Raw genomic sequence first — 22,851 nt, forward strand, 5'->3', positions numbered from 1 at the left:
TGATAACATTGTTGACATTTTTGAAAGTTAGGTTTCTTACTCACACATATTTTTAGTGTACCTGCATTTAAAAAAAAAAAGAAAGATAACTGTATATTTAAACGAACAGTACTCACTCTCAGAAATGATCTTAGGTAACTGCATTCTTCTCCAGGTGAAGAGGTAATATGCACAACCATTCTCAAATGTTATACACCCTGTCATTTAAATGTTATCTAATGATGGTGTAGACAAGATGAAGTATTTCATGTGGGAACTGAAAACACTCCTCTTCCTTCCTGTGATCAGATATGTAATAAGTACTTTAGAGTTGATGGTAGCTGAAGATTATATGATTGTGTACTTGAATGGTGCAACCCCAAGAAGGAAGATGCCAGGGCTGGGCTGGATGAAGAAATGCTACCAGATGATTGACAGACGGTAGGTGGGCTCCATTATTTAATCCCTAGTTTTACTTTCTCAATAATTCCTATTTCTGACTCCCTCTTAGTCTACCAAAGTGCAGTTATATTTTAGGAACATTGAATTATGCAGAGTTGAGATAATAAATGATAACATATTAATCAAAGTGTCACTTGGTGCCCCAAGCAAATCCTCCCCCGATTTTGTTAAATGTTGTAGTGTCAGATCTAATGACCAAACTGTGCTTTAAACTCTGCATGTTATTGCCACATCGAGGCGCAATTTGAGCTGCTAAACCAGAATCTACAATTCTCTACTGGTGCCATGTGATCTTGATGCTATTAATGTGCATTGGGTCTATTGTGATTTTGAAAAATGTTGAGCTCTTACTTCAGAATTCACTGTTAATTCATGTTAACCACTAGCCTATAAGGTGCCTTTGGGTGCCTCTTCTTCAAGATACTTTACTTTCATTCGTACTGGTTTTAATAGAACAAAACACATTACTGCCATGTACAGGGAAACTGTCATAAAAAACATACCAGTTTATGATATCTATGATGAGTGTGGCATCCACTTAGATGTAGCTCCTTACATAACAGCACATGAGTGCCCTGTTACAGTAACTAAAATTCGTTTAATGATCCAAACATTCATAAAGTAGCATTACTAACGCTGAAAAATGTGCCTGAAAATCAAGAATATTAAAATGGCAACCTGCAGGCCAAACAACCACTTGATATATGGTTTCTGTTTTCACTATATGTAAGAAGACACCAAGGCTCAGAGATCAAATAAATTAAGTTGCTTGTAAAAGTGTACTTTTCAAAATAGTAAGGATAATGCTGACAAAAATGAAAAGCATTGTTAAGCAAAAATATGCCATGATGGTTATAGATTTATGGACTCTGTGAATACAACCACTTAAGTTTATATTTATTCTGAGAAAATAATGCTTGAATCACAAAAGTTTCAAATTACATATCAAAAAGCATTTTTTATGAATTATGACTATTCTATACTTTCCCTATTGGTAATAGCAACTTGCCTAGAACTCTGTGTATATATTCTTATTTGGGAACATGCTTTCTTTTTTAATTCCCACTAAAAATGGGTTATGAGTAATTGTTTTTCCTTTTTCAAACTAGGTTGCGGAAGAATTTGAAATCATTCATCATTGTTCATCCATCTTGGTTCATCAGAACACTCCTTGCAGTGACACGACCTTTTATAAGGTTTGATTATTATTATAGTAAAAGTAAAAGCATTATTAGTAGATTTTTTAAAATTAATTGACCTATAAACAAGAATTCATAAACTAAGAGGGTATTTAGGAAGATATTTGCCTCTGCCTTTCCTGGAAAGATACATTAGACTATCCAGTGAGAGACACTAATTAAGAGTGAGCATTATTTCATAATGATTGTTTCACTGCCAATTATTATAAAGCATGATCTCTATGTGGGTTGCTGTAAATATAAAAGATGACAGGGTGGGTTTCCATGTCACCTTACACAAAGGAATAGACAATACTTTTAAAGTGATATATGGTAAAGAGAATAGAAAAGATAGAGTAACATGACAATAGAAAATAAAGACAAAAACCAAGGACAGAAGCAAGAGCCATGTCTTATCTTAATTGTTCTATTTTTGTTGAACAAATATCATGTGGGTCACCAAAGTTAGGTAAAGAGTCTGGGTAGCCTTGTTGACAGCTGTTTTAAATCTCCCATGAGGATTCTCAGTTTCCTTTTGGTTCAATTCAGTGAATATTTTTTCATCATTTATGTTGTCCCACATGCTATATACCCTTACATTTTGGGAATGCACAGAAAAGTAAGATAGATGTCATAATACAGAAAGACTTGGAACAGTTAAATGAAGGGGATAGTATGCATTTTCTAGAGAACTTAAAAAATATAATAAAATAAAGTATTGCCTAACATCAGGATACAGATTAGATAAACTGACATTTTTCTACCTCAGAGTTATTGATGAATCCCTAAGCAAAATTCTGCTAACCGTACTTCTGGAGAAAAAAAATTGAGGTTAAAATTCCCTCCTCCTTTTTTTAACATAAATTTTACTGTGCCTTCCAAATTCTACCTTTTTTGCTCAGTGTTCACTTATAATTATTTAACATTCCCATTTTCTACTTACGACAATTGAGTGGCATGATTCAATCTAATTTTCCTCTGACAAGGTTAGCTCTTTGCTATGCCATGTCAAATTGCCTTAAAAATAACATGAAATATTTAAAGTATACAAAGAAACATTTATTTTAATAATAGCAGAAAATCCTTTGACAAGGAGTAGGAATTCATGTACAGTGAAGAGCTTATAAAAAGTTTAATGTGTAAAAAGTAAACATTAGAACTGATATGGACTTGATGATTTTTTTAATAATTCAGTCTTTACAAAACAAATGTTTCTTGTTGATAAATCACAAAATGTTTATTACTATAAAAATATTGAAAATTGTTAAAATTCAACATTTATTGAAGGTAGTTTCAATACAGTAATAATTACAGCAACAACAATAGCAAATAGTGTTGTGGTAAATTACATATAATAATGGCTTACATTTATCGATGCTTACGTGCATTATTTCATTTCATCCTCATGACAGTCTTCTGAAGGAAGTACTGTTTACTATTTTCATGATACAGGAAAAAACCCTGAGAATCAGTGAGGCCAAATGAATTGTCTAAAGCAGGAGCCAGCAAACCCACGGTGTAAGGGATCAGATAGTAAATATTGTAGGTTTTGTGGGCCGTATCGTCTCAGTCACAAGTACCCAACTCCACCATTGTGGGGCAGAAGCAGCCACAGACAATATATAAACAATAAGGACAGCTGTGCTTCAGTAAAACTTGATTTATGAATACTGAAATTGAATTTTCTAAATATTTTACATCACAAAATATTCTTGTTTTTGATATTTTTTTTCCTACCATTTAAAAAATATAAAACCCATTCTTAGCTCAAGAACTGTAAAAAGCAGTTAACAAGTTGACTGTGGCCTGTGGGCTGCAGTTTGTCAACCCCAGGTCGAAAGTAACATGTAAGTGAAACTCAGGCTTTGATCCCAGTTATCTGCCTAATTCTGAAGACCACACATTTGTACTTACACATTGTATTTACAGTTCCATCATGTAAGACCCTCTTTTAATATCCCCCTCCTGAATCAATTCACATCAGTGTAACCAACTTTTACACCCAAAAGAAGAGGCCACTTAAATGTATTTGGGGTCTATTTTATAGGTTGTTGGTAGTGTGTGTTCACCCAAGTCTTAGCAGGGCTAGAAGTGACTGTATGGAGAGGAAGGTTGCTCACAAGGCATAGCCAGTGACCCAGGGTCAAAACTGCAAGTAAAATGCTAAAAGTGACTACTATGAGAGAGGTATATGACACATTCCTTTTCAAAAATGAATAGCCTGTTGTGCCAAGCACTGGGCTGGGTGCTGGAGACTGATGAATTAAATAGCTCGGTTGCTGTCCTTAAAGAGGGCAAAGCAGGCAAAGGCATACAATAAACAATTAGAAAGCAGAGTACAATTAAAGCACAATGCGGGGTGATGACTCAAGGTGAGGGGGAGTTCTGGGATCAAAGGTGGAGAAGGCTGAGAGTTGCATTGAGAGAGGAGCTTTCCAGAAGAATGAGCCTTCAAGGTGAGTTTTTTTAAAGAATACATTCTTCTTGATTTCAGAGAGAAAGGGAGAGGGAGAGAGAGAGAAACATCAATGATGAAAGAAAATCATTGATCAGCTGGTTGCTTCCTGCTCACCCCACACTGGGGATCCAGCCTGCAACCCCGGGCATGTGTCCTGACCGGGAATCAAAACATGATCTCCTGGTTCATAGGTTGACACCCAACCACTGAGCCACACTGGCTGGGCAAGGTGAATTTTGACAAACTAATAGGATTGGCTCACTAAAACCAGGTAGAGGAAATAGCAGGTACAAATATACCAAGAAGGAGAAGAGGTGGCATGTTTAGAGAACTGTACATTCCAGCGAACGTAACACTGGAGATGGAGGTTTCCCCTTGCGTGCCTACTTCCTCCCACTCACTCCATTCACTCTGTCTTTTATCAAAACCTGAGTCTGGCACAATAATCTGGAGGAAGGAAGAGGTCCAGTGTAGCATATCATTGGTAGTGTGCGTTCACCCAAGACTCATCAGGAGGGCTAGAAGTGACTATACGGGGAGGAAGTTGCTCACAAGGCACAGCCAGTGACCTGGGGTCAAAACTGCAAGTAAAATGGAAAGATAGGCTATAGAGACATGACCTTGAGAAGCTTCCTGCTAGAATGCACAGTAGTTGAAACAGAAGGAAGTACCGTTGGCGGACAGCTCAGCACAATCCCAATAGACTGGGAGGACCTTTTCATTTGAAACCATCTGAGAAAATTCAATGCTTGATCAAGTTCCCTTTCAAGTGGAATAATAATGCATTTTTAAAATTAGTTTGCAATTACACCAGTAATAGAGACATGCATTCTTATAAAACATCTAATCATTTGGATGGAAGTGGTTTGTAATTGAAACCCAATCATTGGAACCAGTTTTTAACTTTGGTTCATCTGGAATGAACTCTCAGACTAAAACTTTACAGAAAAATTTTAAAAATATTTAAAATGTAACTAAAACTAAAAAAAAAAGAAGAAGAAAATGACAAGATTTTTGTTTGTTAAAAACAAATAAACAAACAAGCAAACCATAACCAGTGACAGTGCAGAGTGGCAGGAACCACAGAAGGTCATGTGATGTGTGGTCCAGAGTATAAATCCAGGCTTTGCCACTTACTGATGGTGGGTACTTAACTCCCTGTGTCTCGGTTGCCTTATCTTTAAAAAGAGAATAATAAGAGTGCCTACTGCACTAGCCTGTACGAAGAAATAAATGAGATAATTCATATAAACCACTTAGTCTCTGGCACATAGTAACTTCTCAGATAATGTATCCTTTCTGCTCAAGAGAGTGCTGGGACCAGGTATTAGTATATCAGGATTTTCAAGAAGGATGAAGGAGCAACTATTCATAGATTTTTCTTTCCTTCCTTTTTTTTAGTTCAAAATTCAGCAGTAAAATTAAATATGTCAGCAGCTTATCAGAGCTCAGTGGGCTGATCCCAATGGATTGCATCCAGATTCCAGAGAGCATCATCAAGTAAGTCCTGATGGTTCTGAAGATTTGGTAAGAAATATTGCATGTTTGGAAAAGGAGATTGGAAAACAACTCATTTCTTCAGTAGTGGGGAAATGGCATTATCTTATGGTTAGAAGAAATATTAAATATTCTCCAGTAAAATAAATATATATATAATCTTAGAACTTAAGATTACTGTTCTGTTCTTTTAGATCCTTTTTCACATAATCTTTCTTTGGAAGTATTGACTAGTGCTCATTTTCACTCTGAATTTTACTATCATTTTGGAGAAAGCATAAATTTAACACAGTCAGCACCTCTGTTACTTGTGTCTCCCACTCCACACAGACACAATTGGGTGTGAGCATAGCACGGATTTCTTTATCGCCTTATATAAAGTTATTTGTCTGCATGACCCTAGGGAAAGAGGGGGAAGGAGAAGTAACCTTTCTCTGTTTTCTTCTGAATCCTTTTTCTTCATGGTTCCCTTCAGGTGAAAATAAGGCTCAGTGGTGAGTGGCAGTTAGGGACAGTTCCTTACTCAGCACAGGGTAATGAAGGCACCAGCGCTGATGCCGAAGGCCACAGGATTGTGCTACAAAAATAGGAGTATAAGTTAACTAAACAACCACTTGGAGCTGGAACTTAAAAACACAGATACAGGAGAGTGAATACTCCTCTTGTTTCATGGTTGCAAAGAACCATTGCTTTCTGTGGGTCGTGTTTTGTTTCACTGTGTCTAATTCCTCGTTTTTTATTTGAATCGAATTGAGAGGAAGGTAACCATCAGCTCAAAGAAAACAGACAAGGATACCCCATCTTTCTTCAGAAGATGGATAAGAAAATGAACCTTCCAATCTGGGCACCCCCATAATAAATAGTCCTCATTTAAAAAAAAAAAGCATAGAAACTGAAAGGGAAGGATTCTCATTTAGTGTGTTTCTATGCCAACTGCACTCTATATCATTCACAGATATGGGAAGACACGTCAGTAAAGAGAAGTTGCTCATGCAAAGAATAAGTAGGAACAAGGAAAGATGGAATTAGAATAGGTTTGGCTGGCAGCCGAGTTCCTGAGCCCTTTCCGAGTAGTTTCCTTCTCCTCCTTTAATGTATCCATCCAAAGTCAAAGCTCAGGAGTAGATGCCTTTGATTTCCCTACATCCCAGCATCAGTCAAGAACCCAGGGTACTGACTGGACTTAGAGTGGCAGTTGGCTCAGCTGAATCAAGCAGAGTGTTCATAAAGTCCCAGCAATGGCTCTCATCTTCTTTAGCTTCTAAGGTTCCCACAACCAGCACACCTCACAGCTCTGGCCTGCTGCTTCAAAATGGTTCGCCCCATCTCAAAAATCAACTCCTACTCTTTAAATTAAAAGAAAGTACTGGAGCACTCACCTCCTAAAATACTGTCTCTATTTGTAAAAAATGACAAGGACAAGTGGAAGTGAGCATTGTCCACACTCCAGGCCAGTGATGGCGAACCTATGACATGCGTGTCAGAGGTGACACGTGAACTCATTTTTTTGGTTGATTTTTTCTTTGTTAAATGGCATTTGAATATATAAAATAAATATCAAAAATATAAGTCTTTGTTTTACTATGGTTGCAAATATAAAAAAATTTTCTATATGTGACACGGCACCAGAGTTAAGGTAGGGCTTTTCAAAATGCTGATACGCCGAGCTCAAAAGGTTCGCCATCACTGCTCTAGGCAAATAAGGTAATGCTTCTATAGGTTGGCTATTGGAAAAAGATGAGAGAATGGGCTTTGGAAGCTTAGTATTAGATGTGAATTTTCCTTACTGGCTCTAAGTGTCTCTGAGACTTCAAGCAACATATGAAAACTCTCTGCATCTCAGCCTCAGCCTCAGCCACCGTGTACTGGAGAAGTGAGGCGCAGGTCATGGGATAGCCCCGAGGACCGAATGAAAACAAAGTACACAAAGCATTCAGAAAATCTCCTGGCACAGAGTTGGTGACCCAGAATGTTATTTATTATAATCATGTTGCTTTTAGAGACTCACTGTCATGTGAGAAACTTTAGTTGAAAAGTTAAACATGCCCTTTTCATTCATCTACACACATTCGTTTCCTAGGGCTCCATTAAAAAGTCACTTCAGGAGGAAGGGTTTCATTTGGAAAGATTTTCTTCTGGAGAAAGAAATTTACAACCACTCATGTCCTCCTCATGTATCCATGTTATCTCCTGTCTCCCATAACCCGTCTCCTCTGGTCGGCTTTTCTGCCATTTTTGTTACTGGCCTTCATTGCTTCATTTTCATGTTATGCCATTTTCAAATCGATACAAGCCATAGCTCCGTCCTATCACTGTGTAACATTCAGAGTATCTGATCTCAACCAATCCCAGCAGCGATATTCAGCTGGGATGGAGCTTGTCATCAAAGGGCTTAAATGAAAGAAACCCTTGCCTAATCTGGAATCAAACTTCTCGTCACTGATTATAGTCAATTCTTGTTATTTGCTAGGGTGATGTTCTAGAACACCAAAGAGCAAATACTAAACTGTTGTTCCTAGAGGAAGTACAGGGTTAAGTTCCTTTGAGCCTCTGGTCACATTTTCATCAACCAATTAATATATAACCTTGTTTTATGTGTTTCTGTTTAAAGATACCTTGCTAGATATATATTGCTGATTCATTATTATTGAACTCATGGCCAACAACACTATAGAACAAAGTTTATCTAACACACATATATTCCCCATAAGGTACAACCCAGCCTTCTTGTGCTTGAGATCACTACACAGCATTTTATCACTAGGTTTGGGGGCCATTTTAAATGGCAAAATACCAACAAAAAGCAAAACAAACAAACAAACCCCAAACCATGGCACTTAATAGATGGCAAAAAGGACACGTGTTTCCAGCATGAGAGCTAAAACAAGAAGGCAGAGCCTCACCTGCCACAGCAGCTGGGCAAGTGCACATCAGGTGGTGCACATTTCCTGCCGCTCTAAGGCCATCCACAAGTGATCATGTAAAGTGCCACAGGTCTTGAGTTGGGGGTTGCAAACAAAGGTTAGCAAGTAGGTGAATTTGCAAACAAAATCTGCAAATAATGAGGATTGGCTGTCTAACATTAGAAATCCTAAATCATTGGTTATATCTAATTAAAATAAGATTTCTCCCAAAATGCAATGGGATTACTATTTGGGTAGGCTTTTTCCTCTCATGTTCTGACTGTTCTTTAAAACATTGACCTGTCTTTTCATTTTCATCCGTTGGCTCATTTTCCTCATTGCATCCATTTTTTATCTCATAAGGTACGATGAAGAGAAATCTCATAAGAGAAGTGTGAGGTAAAAATCTCTTGATCTACAAGTCATGCTGGACCCTCTGTGTGTGTGCACCATTGTCTTATTCGTGGGTGACCTCAACATGCTACCAGAGCCCTTGCACCAGTCCCTTGTGTATACCATTCTTGGTCTTTGTCTTGTGTGTAAAGCTGTTGAGGTCAACCTAATTTGCAACTGAAACCTACTAAACAGATACATCCCTGACGTGGCCCAAGCTGCAAGCTAACTTTAACTACTCAACAGGCTGATGTGGATGTTTTCAGCTTTTTTCAGCCAGCATGTTTCCGATCTCCTTGCAACTTTCATATTCACCATTATGAAGGATTTTGCAAAGTAAACATATGTAAACACTGAATGGGAGGAAATGACTCCGTATTTAATTGAAGGATTGTCTCTCAGGGCTCCACAGGGTGGTTTTTGAAAGCTAATCCGCTCCACTTACGTTTGGCTCTGCTTTGCTGGTGACTGTCTCACGCTCTGCTTGCTTTTTTCCTTTGTTTTGTTCTCTACATTGATGCTTTTGCTCATGCAGACTGGATGAAGAACTGAGGGAAGCATCAGAAGCAACTAAGTAAGACTTGGTTTTCATTCAGCAGCTGGCGTGGTGTTGGCTTGCATTTCAGGAATGAGTTGGGAGAGCCTGCATGCGGGTGTTGTATTTTTTGCATCCTGATAATAACGCTGCTGTTTAGAAGTTCCCTTTGTCTGTGATAGACGCAGTTGCTGTTATTTGTCCTATAGCCCATTTCCCCCAGAATCTTGGGTTATCTTGAAGAACATATTTGTTACTGTTGTTTAATTTTTTTAAATGCACATGCAATTTTATGCACCACAGCAAAAGAATACATCACAGGTACACACACACACACACACACACACACACACACACACTATAATAATAAAAGCGTAATATGCTAATTAGTCCAGACGTCCTTCCGGATGACCTTCCTGACAAAGCTGGGGCTGTGAGGGAAGCCCGGGTCCCAGCAGGCCTACTCTTGCACGAATTTTGTGCATTGGGCCTCTAGTGTATATATAACACATATACTATAATGATCATCTGGATGTTATATTGGGGCAACAAAACCTTACTAATGGAGAGAAATGATACAAGTGGAAATTATTTTTGTAGAACCAATTTAATGACTTTCCAATACTATTTTTCAACACCTTATTTAGTGACTTGGAAATATTGCTTAATCAACAGCTTTTGAGCTGTTTGGCTAAATAGGAAAAAAAAACCATTGCTCACTATTGTTAAAGTATAATTTTCAAAAAGGCAAAATCATAACTTTAACGCAAATATAAAATGAATTCATGCCAGTGATTTTATTTAACTAATTACTTAATGAAGGAACAAGTAAGGTGTTAAAACCAGTTCAAAGAGCATTTCTGAAGCTAGAGATCAATAGGCAATTTAGGAAGGAATGTTAGGATAAGATTGTTGGTTTAGGTACAAAACTTATTCATGTTCAGCAGGGCAATAAACAACCTTAGGATTATCTTTTACTAGAATGCTGGACAACATTATTTGCATCTCTGCTCAACAAAAATCTAAAAGTGAACCTTTGGTCCTAAGAGTTGTAAAATAGTCCTTCAGTCCACTCAGCACTGCTTTGAAAGAATATCCAGTAATTTCCTTTTTTTTATTTCCAAATTACAAATAATTTTTCCGACACTATATGTTAAATGGAGACAAGTACTATTTGGCATGTTTGCTGTATTTCTCCATTTCAAATGTTGCTTACACTGTTAATTTTTATGACCAGCTCCCATTTTAACAGACATTGCAAATGCAGGAAATCTGGACAATGTGCAAACAGCTACAAATTCTGTATAAATAAGATCTTAATTAGTGGCATTTTTCTGCAGAGATGTAAATGCCAATTCCTCATACAAACAATCCATTTAGGTTTTTTTTTCCTATGGCCCATTTTTATTGCACATAATCTATAGAATTATTTCCCTCTAGTGTGAATCTTTTGGGTTAAAAATTCAAGGAAAGTTTTTTGCTTTAGAAAGTTTAGCATTAGGGTAGTTTACTGGTACAATATTTCTATCCTCTAGTTTTCTTTTAACATAACTAACACCCAGTTAAACTAACAATACTCAAAATTATGTAAATTTTTACTCTAAAAAATTTTTCTTAGGCTCTAACTCAACTATTAAAAACAAGAAGTTGTAGAGGGAAGATATTAGGAATCAAGGAACCAAATGTTGGTGTAATGTAAAGCATTCATTGGTACTCAAATTGCACTGTGACATGAGATTCCCCAGAGAGAGAAACAGTAATGAGTTTCTCGTTAAGATTCTTTTTTAAAAAAATATATTTTATTGATTTTTTACAGAGAGGAAGGGAGAGGGATAGAGAGTTAGAAACATCTATGAGAGAGAAACATCAATCAGCTGCCTCCTGCACACCCCCCACTGGGGATATGCCCGCAACCAAGGTACATGCCCTTGACCGGAATCGAACCTGGGACCCTTTGGTCCACAGGCCGACGCTCTATCCACTGAGCCAAACCAGTCAGGGCAAGATTCTTTTTTTAAAAATATATATTTTTATTGATTTCAGAGAGGAAGGGAGAGGGAGAGAGAGATAGAAACATCAATGTTGAGTAGAATCATTGATCACCTGCCTCCTACACACCCTCCACTGGCTGGGGATTGAGCCCGCAATCCAGGCATATGCCCTGACCAGGAATTAAACCATGACCTCCTGGTTCATAGGTCAACAGTCAGCACTGAGCCACACTGGTCGGGCTAAGATTCCTTTTTTTTTTTTAAGGATAACATATTTATGAAATTAGAAAGTTTTTTCCAAGACAAAAAATCTGGGGAACTGACATCAATGATTTCCCAGCCAAACCCATTAGAAAGTCAGATTGCCATGTTTTTTCATTAGTACCATATAATCTAATCTTGCCTCTTTCAGTAGACTTTTCCCCTCCATCCATATTTTTACTCTTCCTGCATAGCTGCCATTGAGAAACAGTTATCATATTTGGTTTAGTTGTGTAGCTTTCTTTTTTTCTCTCAACCCCTTCCTTTTGTTCTCTTTCCTGTGCCCAACCCCTGGTCTCCCCAAGTTTCTAAATAGTCTCAGGTCATGCTGAGATGTCTTGATCTCCTTCCTAAAAGAAGCACCAAGCTCATCCCCAGTACATAGTAGATGCTCAGTAAATTTTTGCTGCATAAATTGATGAATATGCAGAAGATTAAGATTGTTGCTGTGGAGCAGTATTGTTGTGCCTCAGAATAACCTGAAGCACTTGCTAAAACACTGCATCCTGGGCCTCCCAGCAAAGTTTCCGATTTAGCAGGCCCGAGAGCCTGTATTTCTAATAGTTCCCATTGATGCTGGTCTCGGGACCTTGCTTTGAGAATCACCACCTTAAAGTAATTGGCCACATAGATATAATTAGATTTGTCTTAGGGGGCTCTATGCTCTGACTTTGGAATCAGTGGCTAAGCCACCTATCTGAATTCTCCTCCAATTGACCCTCCTTCTTTTGATGGTGACATTACATGTTATGAGAAATTGAAATATATTTGCACATTTGAAAATGTGCAAGGAGAAAGAATTTTACTCTGTTGATCCCACCGATGATTGAAATGCCTCTGTATCCTAGCATTCTGTCAAACCAACTACATCTTCTCAACAACTTTTCAGCCTCTGAGGTGACCCCCAGATCCTTGGACAGACTGTGCATGATGATTTGGGGTTCAGCAAACACAGTCACTGCAGATCTGTGGTGAGCCTGTAGAAGCCAGATATCCCAGGTTCTTTCTATTAACAGACAAATGCACCCTGACTTTCTACATGACCTTTATTGGAAAGCTGCAGGCTGGCTCTAACCAAAGGCAAACCATATACCCTGCCAGGGAACAAAACCTACCTGTCTATTGTTTTGCTTTACTCCCACCTGTGTTTTCAAACATTCATTCTCTCTCCACATACACACACCGCCACCAGCACCTCTCACTGCCTTTCAGAAGGTGATTTCCTCAGCCTGCCTTATTTTTTTAAAAAAACTTTACATCTATACAGAAAAAAAATACTTTTGAAAGTTACATTATATATAGGGGAGCCATTCTTAGGTTGAAAATGGTGCAAAATCCACCTGCTGCCTTTAGAGTGACAATATCTACTGGATGGCAAATTGCTGTTTTCTTTGGAAGAAGTATGCGAAGTTAAAAACCAGAAAAGCTGGCTTTGGAAGATTGCCCTTCCTTGATTCCAGTCCAGCTTTGCTAGGTTTTTCTAGCACACTGTCAACACTTGCCTGACTGTCCTTGTTCACTAGAGTTGCTAAATATACTCCATGAAAATACCAGATCATCAGAGAGAAGGATGGGGAGACAGGGGGACGGGGGGAAGGGGGGGGAGCCCTCTGCCCTTCCCAGGGAGAGATAGCCTTCGGGCTTTAACATTGATAACCATGCCTCTTATTTGCAAATAGATATATAAATTTATGAAATTATTCACAGTATAAAAGGAATTCTCACATGTAAAAAAGATCGCAGAATCCCTGTGACTAGTGTTTGTTTGCCAACAATAAAAGAGTTAACAGAGGAGAAAAAGTAAAAATTTTCATCGGAAATTAATAGAAAGCAAATCTAAAGTTTGCCAACAGAGGAATCGCACCAATATGAAATATCAAAAGCAGCCAATATTACACCAAAAAAGCATAAACACATTCATACACCCTAACACAACTTTTATTTCATGATTTCGTAGGATTACATTTTTCTTTCTGGACATACTCAGTTCTGGTTATTGTTGGGATTCACTTGTCTTACCTGAACGCAGCTCAGCTGTATGGTAGGTAGCAAGTGTCCTGTTATTTTCCTGAAACAAGGACAAGGAAAGCTGACACTAGCATTTTTCCTTTTAGTGTCTTGGAAAATCCTCATTCTTGTGAAAATAGAAAGTTAAGTGTTATATGTAAGTGAAATTAAGCTGCTTGAGAGGGATTGTTCTTTGTATATAAAACATTATACTATTTGGATTATAAATAAAAATTTGCAATATGTTCCCGGAATCAGCTAGAGTGGAAAAATCAGGAGGGAAAATGACAAGGACAGAAGAGCCCACTTGGAGGTGTTTGGAGTTTTCGATCCTCTTTATAGATTTCTCAATGATGGGCAATTACTATATTTCGAAACTAACAGTAAAAGAATCACAGCTTAATTGCATCATTGCAGGTGTAGATATGTTCAATATTAGCAATGGGACAACATTAAGCAGTTTAAAATGCCCAAGTCTTTTGTGCTTGCAAAGTGTAACAGTGGAGAAAATGTTTACTGCTTCCTGTTTTTTCCTTGCACTCAGAACTAGCTGCCTTTACAATGATCCAGAACTGTCTTCTATGGAGAAGGAGTAAGAATTCATCGTCAGTAACAGCTCTGTGGTTACTTGCAGTATTGTATGGCTGGGCTCTGAAAGAAGCAGATATATTGAGGACTGGGTAAACCTCGTTCAGATGTTCAGCGTTCATGTTCTCCACTCCTGAAATTAGAAACTGAAAATGGACTGGGCCATCTTAACACCGTCTCGTTGGTCACCATTATATTCCGTATAGACAGCCGACGTTTAGACGTGGCATCCTATTTTTCCAATGCACACATTGGGAGAAAATGAATTTAGAGCTAAATGTAAGGGCATTTGTGTGAGAGGAACGCAAGTCTGCTTTCTGAATTAACATCACCTATTTTAACTAGTGAAAGTTGGGACTTCCATTTGAACTTAATATTTTGATGCATGGGAGAGAACTTTTTGTTTGTTTTGAAAATTCCAAGAGGCAGTTGAGTCTGGATGGGGCTGGAGGAATGATCTAGTCCATCTAGTCCTGTCCTGTGAGAGATAGAACTCAAACCCATAGTGAGTTCTTACCACATGTCAGGCTCTATAAAAAGCTTCACACACATTAGCTGATTTTTATCCTCGGAATAAGCCTATGAGGTACATTTTATATGTAAGGAAAGATTTATATGTAGGGAGATTGTCTGACCAGCCCAGTGTTTTACAGTCGTAAAGTGGCCCAGAGCCGGGACTGGAATCTGCAGTGCAGTTCCAGTGACGGTGGTTTTGAAATCCAAGGGAAGTGGTCTTCATGCTGGAATGGCTGTGCAACCTCCGACCTAAACAAAGACTAGCGAGGACAAAATTAGGCGCCTAAGAAAACAGTTCATTATTGGCCTCGTCCGTTTCAGGGAATGAACCGTGGTCACCAACATGCTCTCAGAGGGAACCTGGCCACCCAGTTAGGGGCTCCTAACCTGGTTTGAGTTGTGGAGAATTTTAACATTCTTCCCCCCAATCCAAAAGGAGGGGCAAACATCAGATTTAAATGTCTTAGCTATTGTCATGTTTTGTTTTCTTTGGGTCTCCTTTCCCTTGAGGTCACAAGGGAAGTTATAGAATCACAGTGCAATATTTCTCCAGTTGCCATGGTGACCTTACAGTTTAAGGAAGTTTATGCACACAAAAATCCATAGAAAAGGTCCCAGCTGAAAAGCACCCAAGAACAAAGGCTGTCAAGGGACCTTGGAAATCACACAACTATTTTTTTGAAGTTTACATTGTCCCAAACCTTTGAGATGATGACAGTTGCTTCAAGCTAATTGCCACACAGAAATTCTGCAAAGAAAAATACCTGTCCCTTGGCCCACCAGAATTCTTTTTGCAAATCTGACCTTTCTCTGCAAAACAGCGCCCCCCAGAGCAGAGTCCTGCACCCGCAGTTAATGAGCTGTGTGGACAGAATGTCACTCGCTGGCCTATGGCTGCTACATCTGCGGGCATACCCACTCCTTTGTCTACCTGGTCTGTTTTGTTCCTCATTTGTTTATAGTCCCTTTGGGGTTGGGGAGAGAGCAAAGCACTGCTTCTTGTTTGGGTTTGTTCCAGGGCTGGACATGGGAGAGGAAGGGATGCTGCAAATTACTAATGTTCTTCCTGCTTCTCAGAACTATTCTCCATGCTTCCCCTTTCTTCATTTTTTTCTTTTTTCATGGCCCTCTTTTGCCAAGCCCTTGGGAGGCAAATGGTCCTGGTGCAGACTGAGATCCGGGATGAGGGGCAAGAGTGGCTAAGAATTCTCCCTACTGACTTCCAGCCCTGGATTTCTGGCTTTCTTCAGTGTTAGAATAAGGGGCTTCATTTTCCTTCTGGTTCCTGTGTGGAAGCATTTTACACCTTCTAGTACTGACGGGGTAAACTGCAAAATGGGCAAAGGCTCTTCCAAGGAACTCAGTCAGGCCGTGAATAAGATGAAGTGTGTCCTGATGCTGCAGTGGCCTCTCATTTCCCTCAGAGCGAGAAGGGAGGCTATGCCTGTCTTCCCCCCCTTTCTACCTAAACACAGTGTTTTTATCTATTATTAAACACTATATTGTCAGACACGTTGTAAGCAGCCTCGTTTAACACGTTAGAAATAAAATGGCCTATAGGAAAATTGTCAGAAGGTTGCTAGCCTCACTGGAAAGTTATAGAAAACTATGCCCATTTGCCAAACGTGAGGAATATTCCTTTCATATTTCAATTCTGATTAAAAGTACGTGGGTTTTCTTTGTTGTTATTTTTTATTTGTTTTGTTTTGTTTTGTTTTCTAAAAAGCATACCATTTCTCAAAGTAGCCCGAGGTGCTGGCCTCCCTCACTTTTAGGTTTGGAAGTTATTTATTCAGACGTGTCCTAAAACTTGCAACATGCCTTTTTATATTTTTACATTTTAAAAAAGCGTATATGATCCAGGGGATGTGCTTCTATTTGCGGAGACTTAAATTAGTAGCATCGTTGGTAGCTTGATTAGCTCTACAAGGTAACTGTTGTCTCAAAAAATCTTCAGTGTGGTTTTCTGTATTTACTTAAAAATCGTTCACTTTTGACTGTCTCTTGCTTCTTCCATAAATTGGGGAAATAGGTTTCAATGGGTTTTGTTTGTTTGTTTATCCAAAGCTGAAGGGATAAATTAAACCCTAGAAGGTTTACAAAAAAGTCAGTATGAAAAATGAGATGCTTAAAAATGTGCATCATAGCATATGTGGGTTGTTTTTTATTGTTTATTTGTTTTTTAAGATTTTATCAGGGGTCTAGAGGGTAGGGGAAAAAAAGTGACTGTGCACTTTAAACTTTCCAAGATGACGTCAAACATTCTGACCCACATTCACACTTTTCACACAGTGTGCCCCAAATGTTGGTTTAATATATATTCTCTTGGTCTGTGAGAGACACTGAATCATCACCATGGAAGAAAGAATAAAATCCCAATCATCAAATCAAACTTACTGCAGACTTCTGGTAATAACTGCAGCTGGGAAGTAGAATTGAAAACAAGATCAAGAAGGACCTGTTTTGTAAAGGCATGCTAGAAAAAGATCTAGGGGTCATAGTGGATAACAGGAGAACTCCGTGGTAAAACTCTGCAGGTAAGAAAACAAGTCAGATCTTGAAGGCATAAAAAAGAGATTAATATCCATGATGACCTGACCTGCCCTGGCAGTTAACATGTCTGGGTCCAAAAACTCCTTAAGGAGACAAGATTATTATAAGTAGAGTAATTTTGCAAACATGATTTTCCCATTTCAAAGACACCAAGCTACTACTACTACTAATCTATATTAGTACTACTAATAGACATTTACTATGTGTGCACTGTGTACAGTTGAAAACACTTTAGACTTAATCAAGCTGTGAGAGATGATTGTTCTATTTTATAGATACAAAAATGGAACCTTAGAGAAGGTAGGTAACTTGGCCAAGGCCCTATAACTAATAAGGGGTAGAACTGCTGAGGGTGTTTCAAAGGAAAGATTCTTCACTACCTTAAGCCGGATGAGCAGGCAGTGTGGATCACCAATGGCTTTATTTGCAAAGCTGCCACAAGGAGCACTGCTCAGGGGCTGCAAATTCCACAAGCAGAGTAGCCCTTGCACTTCTGCCTCAGGAGGGTGGACCTAAGTGAAATCTGCAGATATTTCCCAGTGGCCTTTTCAGCAAATGAATTTTTTCCTTTTTTCATGGCTGAAATTCCTCCTCTGCGTGTTCACTGAGTGTAGCTCTCTTCTCTGGTAAATATCAGAAAGTCATGATATGTTTGTTATAGAATTTACCAGGCCACCAAAAAATATACAGGAGTACTCTGAGATACAGGAAAAACCCATTTATTTCCAGATGTACTCATACAGTGACTCAGGAGAGCCTGTTTCCAAATCCTGAGCAAACCAACATGGAGGAAGCTTTCTCTTTATACCCTTTGGTTTCTTTGTCCCCAAATAAGGATCAGACTTCCGGACCTTTCCCGGGCTTTGCAAAAAGCCCCGTGTGTTGGGGTGGGGGCCGTGAGACCACACCTAAAGGCCTGGCCTGGTGCCGGTGCTGATAACCCCCTCTGGGGGTTGTGAATTGTTCATGATTTATGGCCTCTGTAAAATATGAGTATTTAGGTAAACAGGTCTTGCAAGACCAGATAATTAAGGAAGGGGCAGTGACCAGTGATGGCGAACCTTTTGAGCTTGGCGTGTCAGCATTTTGAAAAACCCTAACTTAACTCTGGTGCTGTGTCACATATAGACATTTTTTGATATTTGCAACCATAGTAAAACAAAGACTTATATTTTTGATATTTATTTTATATATTTAAATGCCATTTAACAAAGAAAAATCAACCAAAAAAATGAGTTCTCGTGTCACCTCTGACACGCGTGTCATAGGTTCGCCATCACTGGACTAGACTATAGGCTAATAGGAATGTGCATTAGAGATACTGATTAACTAGGTACAGAGTCAGACTACTGGTCTCCCCCCAATAAATGTCTTATTTTTCTCATCATGTTCACTCAGAGGCAAAAGAGAGACACAGTGACCCAAGGACATTTTAGACTTATTCTCTAGATATTTGGGAACCCACTAGACATTCTTAAAAACAAGCTTATCTTAGGTTATAAGAATCCATCTCATTAAAGTAGGCTAACCCCCTTCAGGCAAATCCTTTGGCACTAGAAAATGTTGGGGTTGGGTGTTTGTTTTTTATTTGCCATTGCTGTTTCATTGTTTATACTTTCTGACTATCACTCATCACATATTACTTATTTCAGGCAGATCATGTATTTGCCCCACAAGGAACAATCATTTACTAAAAATCGGTAGATCCTTTATTTCCAAAATGCAATAACATTCTTCATAGTAATCAATTTAAGGAACAGGGCTTAACACGGGTCTTTTGCCTCCTTCGATCACTTCAAAAGGTGTAAAATGCTTCCAGAAACAGTTTTGTAAAAATAAACAGGTTCCATCCTTTGTTCTACCCAATTTTTCAGTGTAAAGAACTTGCATGATGTGTTTTCAGTAAGTCCTCTGAGAAAAAAGAAGCAAACACATGCCACCCGCAATCATTGCTGACTGTTTCTCACTCCGTTTCTCATTTTTTTCTTCCTTTTTTTTTCCAAGTCTTGACCTGAAGTTAAAAGAGAAGCCCTAGTTGGCCATGGCATGAAGAAGAGGATGCCTTTCTGCTTTGTGGTTCTGTTGAGACATATCTACCTGGAAGAGACAGGGCTGATGGTACTTTTTTCCCCTTTGCACTACCTGGTGCCATTCTAAGTTTCTAAGGGGAAAAACAGTAAGGGAATTTGTTTACTCTTAACATGTTTTATGAAATTGTGTGTGTTTTCCTATTTTGCCAATTATGTGCCTCAAACATTTTAGTTGAACCTTAGCAAGAAAGTAGGACCTTCCATTTTCATATTTTGTTTACCCGTGGTACAGTGGTATTTCATCTCTTAGACTGGTATTGACCAATAAGGTAATTTCAATTCACTGTTAATTATAAGTGGATTTGCTTCCATAGATTAGCTCCGTGGTGATGGTTTTAGGTTTAAAATACCCTGGGCTCAACTCTCCCTGGAAATGTTGTCCCCACGTAACTCCACTTTTAAAGTCCTAAACTTGTTTAACACAGCCAGAAACCAGAAATGAGTGAAACCACCCTCAACTAAGTATTCGCTTGGTTCTTGTCCACATGAATGAATTGTCTCTAACTTCTCAATGGGACGCCAGGCTTTCTAGTTCACATCAATTTTATTTTATTGATCAAATTGGGCATCATGTTCCCTGTGAATTTGTTTTTTAAAAAAAGAATTTCTCCAGTAAATGTTGAAGACTTTTGTATTGAGAAACTCAAGGATCATTGCCCACATTTTTGGTGACTGTCTGTGCTTCAGGTCATAAACTTAATTCAAGATGTTCTACTTTAAGTGCCAAGGACTTGAGGGTAAGCTGGCCCACTTAGAAATTCATTGTTTGGTACCATTCAGTTATCTGAATTTCTCTCATACCTTATAAAAAGTAATCTGCTTTGAAACACTGTAATCTGATCACAGGTTTAAAAATTAAATATGAGTATGTACTATCATTTGCAAAATATTCTTTTATAATTTTTATATGTCCTTTAAAATACCAATGTGATTTTGAATCTATGGGCCTCTTGCAGAAGATGACTACCTCCCAATGTAGCCATCGCCTGTTTTCACCTGGCCTTCTAGTTAAGACTGGTTTTCACGTTTTCAGTTGAAAACATTTTCTTACTATTTTTATGACACCTGAAAATTATTCAACTTTCAGTGTTCATGCATAATGTTTTACTGAAACACGGCCACACAGATTTATTTATGAACTCTCTGCAGCTACACTCGTGCTGTAACAGCAGAGCTGAGTAGCTGCAATGGACCCTGTAGCCTACAAAGCCCAAAACATTTACAATCTTTACGGAAAAGTTCGCTGAGCCCTGCTCCAGCACATACATCCTTTGCCCCACCCCACCCCATTTGTATGTAGATATTCGTTTCTCTAACAGAATGCACAAGGAAGACTTCAAATGAACTTATTCTTTAAAAAATAAAGTTTGGCAGAAAAATTCATGGCCAGCTGAAAAAGGTTGTGTTTACATGCCCCTCAGTGAAGCCTGCTGAGAAGGTTTTGGGCTGTTTGCAGGTGTTGCTGAGGTCCTGGTCTCACTCTGGGAACTATTCTTAGTCTTCAGCATCACCTATTACTAATTAGCTAGCAAAAATAAACATGAAGTGGAGAATGGAGTTCCTCCATAATCTTAAGGTGGAAACTACATCCAGGAGAGCTGTCCGTGACACTCGGAGCCCTGGGTATCATAAGCTTTGAAATGCTGTGAAGTGGACTTTGCACAGGTGACTGAATTTCACTGATGTCATTTGCTTCATGTTGGTGTCCCTTCCAGATATGTTCTCATACCTCCATAAGCCATAGTTATGTGTTCCCCTCTGGGTTTCTCTCAGCTGAGTATCTTATTGAACTGTGCTCTTTGGGGTCTTCTCCCTCATCACATCGGCTTGTCTTATAGAAAAACCCTAGAGCATGCCTTCTCTCACAGCCCAGAGCCACCTTTGGAAGCCCAAAGTATGCCTCTCCCAGAACTTAGTGTTGACATAAGTACAGTGACTCAATATTCCGGTTTGTCCGCCCACTTACCATTGTTGCCCTGGCATAATTATTAATGATGCTTCCTTTTGCTCAGTTATGTCCCATTTTGGAAGATGAATTACATGGTCCCCCTAGCCACAGGGAGTAATGAAGAATCCAGTGTTCAGCTTAATGGTGAAGCCTGTGGACATAGAGTTGTTGATAGAGGGCTTTTGTTATATTCAGCCAGATGTGGCAACAATCTCACCATTCACATTTTCTTTGAACTGGTCCAGCCTTCTCATGGAAGACTACTCAGGTGGCATTCTGTTTGAAGTTTAACCTTCCTACACGGAAATTACAAGCATCTTTTCCAATCAGTGATTTTATTTGGGCTGTTCTATGGGCTGTATAACCATCCTGATAGTTAAGCATTTGCTACTTTATTATCTTAGAAAGACAAATTAATTTCATTGCATGTGCTAGAGAAAAGCCACCATGTAAATTCAATCCAAATAAATAGAATCCTAGAAGAATCCTGAAGGATTAATCCCTAAAGCAGATAGGTATGCAGATGTAAACGTTCACATCATTAGCTATCTAGATCTTGCATTCTGAGCATTCTTGCTTTGGTTCTGACTTCTGGGAACTGTTTTGCACTGTTCTGCAGATTTGTAGTTAAGGGAACCAAGGGGCAAAAATATTTACTTCCCAAAGTGGCAACTGCTCTTTGCTTAGCTCCTTGATTAAGAGAAAGAACAAAAATTCTCCCCCAGAAGATACTGTCAAGGAGTGAGGGCAACAGCTGGGTGTAGAAGAAAACTCTGAAGTTCCTATTGAAGCCATACAATGATTCATGGGGTTATCTTTTAAGACATACTCCAAAATGCGTGAGGAAGTCACTACTCCAAGCCTTTGTGTTATTAAGATCCATTTTAAGTATTCATTTATGGTACTGTGTTTGCAGCGCTCATCTGAATCACAATGCCTCCGTAGTTTGCTCCCTTAAACACATTTATGTGTGCACAAATTAATATTTTATATATTTAAAAGGTTTTCTACCATGTATTGGGTTGCTCAGAGTAAAGTATATATTAGACTTTGTTTAGATAAATAATTAAATAAATGATCCTTAAATAGTATGAATTAATAATATAAAGATATGTAACAACACTATATATTTAGAGAGAGACTCTCTGTATAACTGAGAAATAAAAATTGATTCCACAAGTTATGGCTCTTTTTCTTTGAGAAGGTGAGAATCTTCCTCTAACCTCACTGTGGGGCAGCCTTATCCGGTTATCACTCCAGCTTGGCACTTGGTATTGAGGATAGTATAAGTTTTGGCTTTGTTGTTATCTAAATTTTATTCTTTTCACTTTTGCCTTCTATACCTCAGTGACAGAAGCTTCCAAAATGTGTGTTTATCCTCTGGGTGAGCAATGTCTCGCATTGGAAATGTCTCTATGTTACATGGTTACTTGATTTTGTCACTTCCTTTTTCTGCCCCTTGCCTTTTCATGTCATATATTTATTTTAAATT

The 22,851-nt window shown here is 38.6% G+C and overlaps 1 protein-coding gene across 7 annotated transcripts in view; it reads left to right on the forward strand.

The window, feature by feature from the left end:
* PRUNE2 (prune homolog 2 with BCH domain) overlaps positions 1–22,538 on the forward strand; it is a 208,117-nt gene extending 185,579 nt beyond the window's left edge. The window contains exons 15-21 of one of the 7 annotated variants that reach the window (XM_036330781.1): positions 289–420; positions 1,551–1,637; positions 5,479–5,577; positions 8,841–8,876; positions 9,406–9,444; positions 14,209–14,256; positions 19,326–22,538. In XM_036330781.1, the coding sequence (XP_036186674.1) occupies positions 289–420; positions 1,551–1,637; positions 5,479–5,577; positions 8,841–8,876; positions 9,406–9,444; positions 14,209–14,256; positions 19,326–19,356 (472 nt within the window). In that variant the 3' untranslated portion in view covers positions 19,357–22,538. Of the gene's footprint in view, positions 1–288; positions 425–1,550; positions 1,638–5,478; positions 5,578–8,840; positions 8,877–9,405; positions 9,445–14,208; positions 14,257–19,325 lie in introns of those variants that run through there. The other 6 variants (XM_036330783.1, XM_036330782.1, XM_036330784.1 and 3 more) reach the window with 6 other exon arrangements.
* Positions 22,539–22,851: the final 313 nt, after the last annotated feature.

The sequence above is a fragment of the Myotis myotis genome, unplaced genomic scaffold (assembly GCF_014108235.1).
Source record: "Myotis myotis isolate mMyoMyo1 unplaced genomic scaffold, mMyoMyo1.p scaffold_m19_p_12, whole genome shotgun sequence".
NCBI lineage: Eukaryota > Metazoa > Chordata > Mammalia > Chiroptera > Vespertilionidae > Myotis > Myotis myotis.